A 3,807-nucleotide genomic window follows, 5' to 3' on the forward strand; every position below is an offset into this window, starting at 1 on the left:
TGATAAGATTTTATATATTATAGTGATTATTAATTTGTAAAATCCTTGTATTTTGGAGGGTTGTGATTTAGAAATTAATTAGTTGCTTTCTATTGCTTACGTGGTGGGTCTGTCTTAGGGAAAAAAAACAGGTATAAAAAAAAACAAAAAAAAAATGACCTATTAAAAATAATAAAAATATCTACATTTAAAATTTTTATAGCCATTTATTCCCTCGTGTCTGTAAAATTTCTCGTTGTTATCACTTGAGCACACCAACATTGACCTGGCAGAACATGACATTAATAAAGTAAAAATTGAAAGTTCAAGGAAGATACAATTGGAAATAGAAAAACAAGCATTTCTGGCTATAAATCATAGGAAAAGACTCATTGAGACTGAACATAGTGAAGCAAGCTAGCCAGTAAGGGGGAAGGAGAGAGATATGGGATCCATTTCGAAGCCTCATGTTGTTGTGATCCCATGTCCACTCCAAGGTCATATAAAGACGATGCTTAAACTTGCAAAGCTTCTTCACTACAAAGGTCTTCACATCACGTTCGTCAACACAGAATTCAATCACAAACGTTTCCTTAGGTCAAGAGGACCTCATGCCCTTGATGACTTGCCTGGCTTCCATTTTAGAACCATTCCCGATGGTCTCCCTGCTTCAGATATTGATGCCACCCAAGACTTACCTTCTCTTTGTGATGCCATGAACAAGAATTTCTTAGCACCCTTTAAAGATCTTCTCTTACAACTCAAAAATACCGTATCGGAGAGCAACCCTCCGGTTACCTGCATTGTCTCTGATCCCTTCGTTCCAATCTCCATCAAAGCTGGGGAAGAAGTTGGTCTTCCAGTTGTGATGTATGCCACTATGAATGCATGTGGCTATATGGGATTTAAACAGCTCCATGCTCTCAGAGAGAGAGGCTTCACCCCTATCAAAGGTAACTCACATGCTTGTTTCTTATTTAAGCTATCATCAATTACAAGTGAACTTCCAAGCAAAGTGGCTTTATTACACCATTTTACAACTTATTTAGTATTTTGCAGCTTTATTCTTTTCTAAATTTTTCAAACATCCAGATTCTCCCTTGCAACTTGATGGAGAAAACAATTTCTTGTATTTATAATTCAATATATTATATTATGTTATATATACTGTACGTTCGACGGCATAATTCAAATAACATGCCATAGAACCATGTAAATTTTATATAATATCCTTTTCCAAATCACGTCTCTAAAAATCTGACAATTATTAAATCAGATAATCCTAGAAATCATAAAAAATTTTAAGATGGTGGGAGTATGCTGTGCATTATTCTAGATTTATTTATTTATTTATTAGTAGTCTTTTTTAGCGGAAGATTTATTTCGGATGCAGGCTTCTCATTTTTTCCCGCATAACATTGAGTATTTGGCTCAAAAGTTACCAAGCTTAAATCACACAGGCAAGATCAATGAGTATGTGCAATAAATTTTCATTTTGAGCTTGGTCTAATAAGATTGTGTTTTGCAGATTTGAGCAATCTAAGCAACGGCTATCTTGAGACAAAAGTAGACTGGGCTCCTGGTATGAAAGACGTTCGTCTTAAAGATTTTCCATTTATTCAAACAACAGATCCAGATGAGGCTGTCTTTAACTTTGTCATTGGAGCTGCTGAGACTTCTGTTAAAGCTCGTGCAATTGCTCTTCATACTTTTGACGCCTTGGAACCACAAGTTTTAGATGGCCTTTCCACTATTTTCCCTCGAGTTTATTCCATTGGACCACTCCAGTTACTCCTAAATCAATTCGAAGAAAATGGCTTGAAGTCTATTGGTTACAGTTTATGGAAAGAAGACCATGAGTGTCTCCAATGGCTGGAAACAAAGGAACCCAAATCAGTGGTGTACGTGAATTTTGGAAGCATAACAGTGATGACAGCTGATCAACTGGTGGAGTTTGCAATGGGATTGGTTAATAGTGATATCCCATTCTTGTGGATTATAAGGCCATATTTGGTCATCGGTGAATCGGCTGTTTTACCAGCTGAATTTGCAGAGGAAACTGAAAAGCGTGGCTTTATTACAAGTTGGTGTCCACAAGAGGAAGTGCTTAACCATCCAGCAGTTGGAGGGTTTCTAACTCATAGTGGCTGGGGTTCAACCATTGAGAGCTTGTGTGCTGGTGTTCCAATGGCGTGTTGGCCCTTCTTCGCTGATCAAGCAATGAACTGTAGATATAGCTGCAATGAATGGGGAGTTGGAATGGAGATTGATAATAACGTGAAGAGGGAAGAAGTGGAGATGCTGGTGAAGGAGCTGATGGAAGGGGAAAAGGGTGAGAAAATGAGGGGAAAGGCTATGGAGTGGAAAAGATTGGCTGAAGCTGCTGGGCCAGAGGGTACATCATCCATTAATTTGGACAAGTTCATCCATGAAATAATCTCTTCAAACAATTAGATCGTTGTCACACTATCTTGAAGATATGGTTGATCTTGAAGATATGGTTGATTGTCAAGATAATGTGTATCTTCAAGATATATTCTAATATTGTGTTACCTTATCAATACCTGTAAATTAGGCAGATCGTAGTCAATGTAGCTGATTCTTCTCCTTAATTATAGAACTTTCTGCTATATATATATTTCTCTGCTGCAATAGAATTACATACAAGAATTCAGTATTTTGTTCTTCTTTATTTTCCGCTTCATGTTTTCTTCATGGTATCAGAGCAAATACTGATCCTTGCTTTCTAAAATCACTCATCATGAGTGGAGAAATTCTCTCCAGCACATTTAAAAATTCAGCATCAAGATCGATGTTTGAACATGACTCTTCTTCACCTTATTTCTTGAACTCCTCTGATAATCCAGGAGCAGTTCTTGTTTCTTGTGTTCTGAAAGGAGACAATTATCCAACATGGAGGCGTGCCATGATGAATGCTTTACGAGCTAAAAACAAGTTGAGTTTTGTTGATGGCTCTTTACTCAAACCAGAGGAGGATAACAAAGAAATTCAGGCCTGGGAAAAATGCAACTCAATGGTAATCTCTTGGATCTTTAATGCCTTAGCTTCAGAATTGCACGATTGTGTTGCCTATGTAGATTCAGCTTGTGAAATGTGGGGAGAATTGCAGGAACGTTTCTCTCAAGGAAATGTTCCACGTATTCATGAATTAAAAAGAGAGATTTGTTTAGCACAACAGAAGGATCTTACTATAGCAGTCTACTACACCAAATTAAAAGGTCTGTGGGATGAATTGTCAGCCTACTCTACTGTCCCTGCATGCTCATGTGGTGCTGGAAAAGAAATCTGGGCAGAGAGGGAAACAGAAAAGGTGCATCATTTTCTCATGGGATTGAATGACCAATATGGAATCATTCGGTCCCAAATACTAAACATGGAACCCTTTCCTTCAATCAACAAGGCTTATGTGTTTGTAACAAAAGAAGAGAAACAACTGGCCATTGCTTCAATTGGTCGTGATCAGCCAACAAAGGCAGCAGCATTTACTGTCAAACCTTTCAGGTTTCCAGCAAGGGATTTTACTGAAAAACATCAAAGAGGAGAGACAAGCAAATTCAGATGTTCATATTGTGATAAACCTGGACATTCCAAAGACAAATGTTTTAAGCTTGTTGGATATCCTTCAGGTTGGCAAAACAAAGCAAAGACTTCAAATTATGGCAGACAGAACAGAAACTTCAAAAGGGAACCAGAACATGTTTCATCCAATAATGCCATTGCAGGGTCAAGTCAGCCTACGGGTAAAGGTTTTAATCTCACTCAAGAACAGTATGAACAACTCATGTCCCTACTGCCCTCTACTAATCA

The 3,807-nt window shown here is 37.8% G+C and overlaps 1 protein-coding gene across 1 annotated transcript; it reads left to right on the top strand.

Moving 5' to 3' along the window:
• Positions 1-367: 367 nt before the first annotated feature.
• Positions 368-2,656, top strand: LOC118033131 (7-deoxyloganetin glucosyltransferase-like). The gene is made up of 2 exons (XM_035037991.2): positions 368-932; positions 1,508-2,656. Exons 1-2 carry the CDS (start codon positions 425-427, stop codon positions 2,431-2,433), a joined length of 1,434 nt encoding a protein of 477 aa, XP_034893882.1. The 5' UTR covers positions 368-424; the 3' UTR covers positions 2,434-2,656.
• Positions 2,657-3,807: the final 1,151 nt, after the last annotated feature.

Source organism: Populus alba, chromosome 16 (genome assembly GCF_005239225.2).
Source record: "Populus alba chromosome 16, ASM523922v2, whole genome shotgun sequence".
Taxonomy (NCBI): Eukaryota; Viridiplantae; Streptophyta; class Magnoliopsida; order Malpighiales; family Salicaceae; genus Populus; species Populus alba.

Bases quoted from the DNA above. Each gene is read 5' to 3' on its own strand.
- LOC118033131 (XM_035037991.2), top strand. From the start codon at position 425: ATGGGATCCATTTCGAAGCCTCATGTTGTTGTGATCCCATGTCCACTC. The intron at 933-1,507 runs GTAACTCACATG...TGTGTTTTGCAG, and splicing joins AGGCTTCACCCCTATCAAAG to ATTTGAGCAATCTAAGCAAC.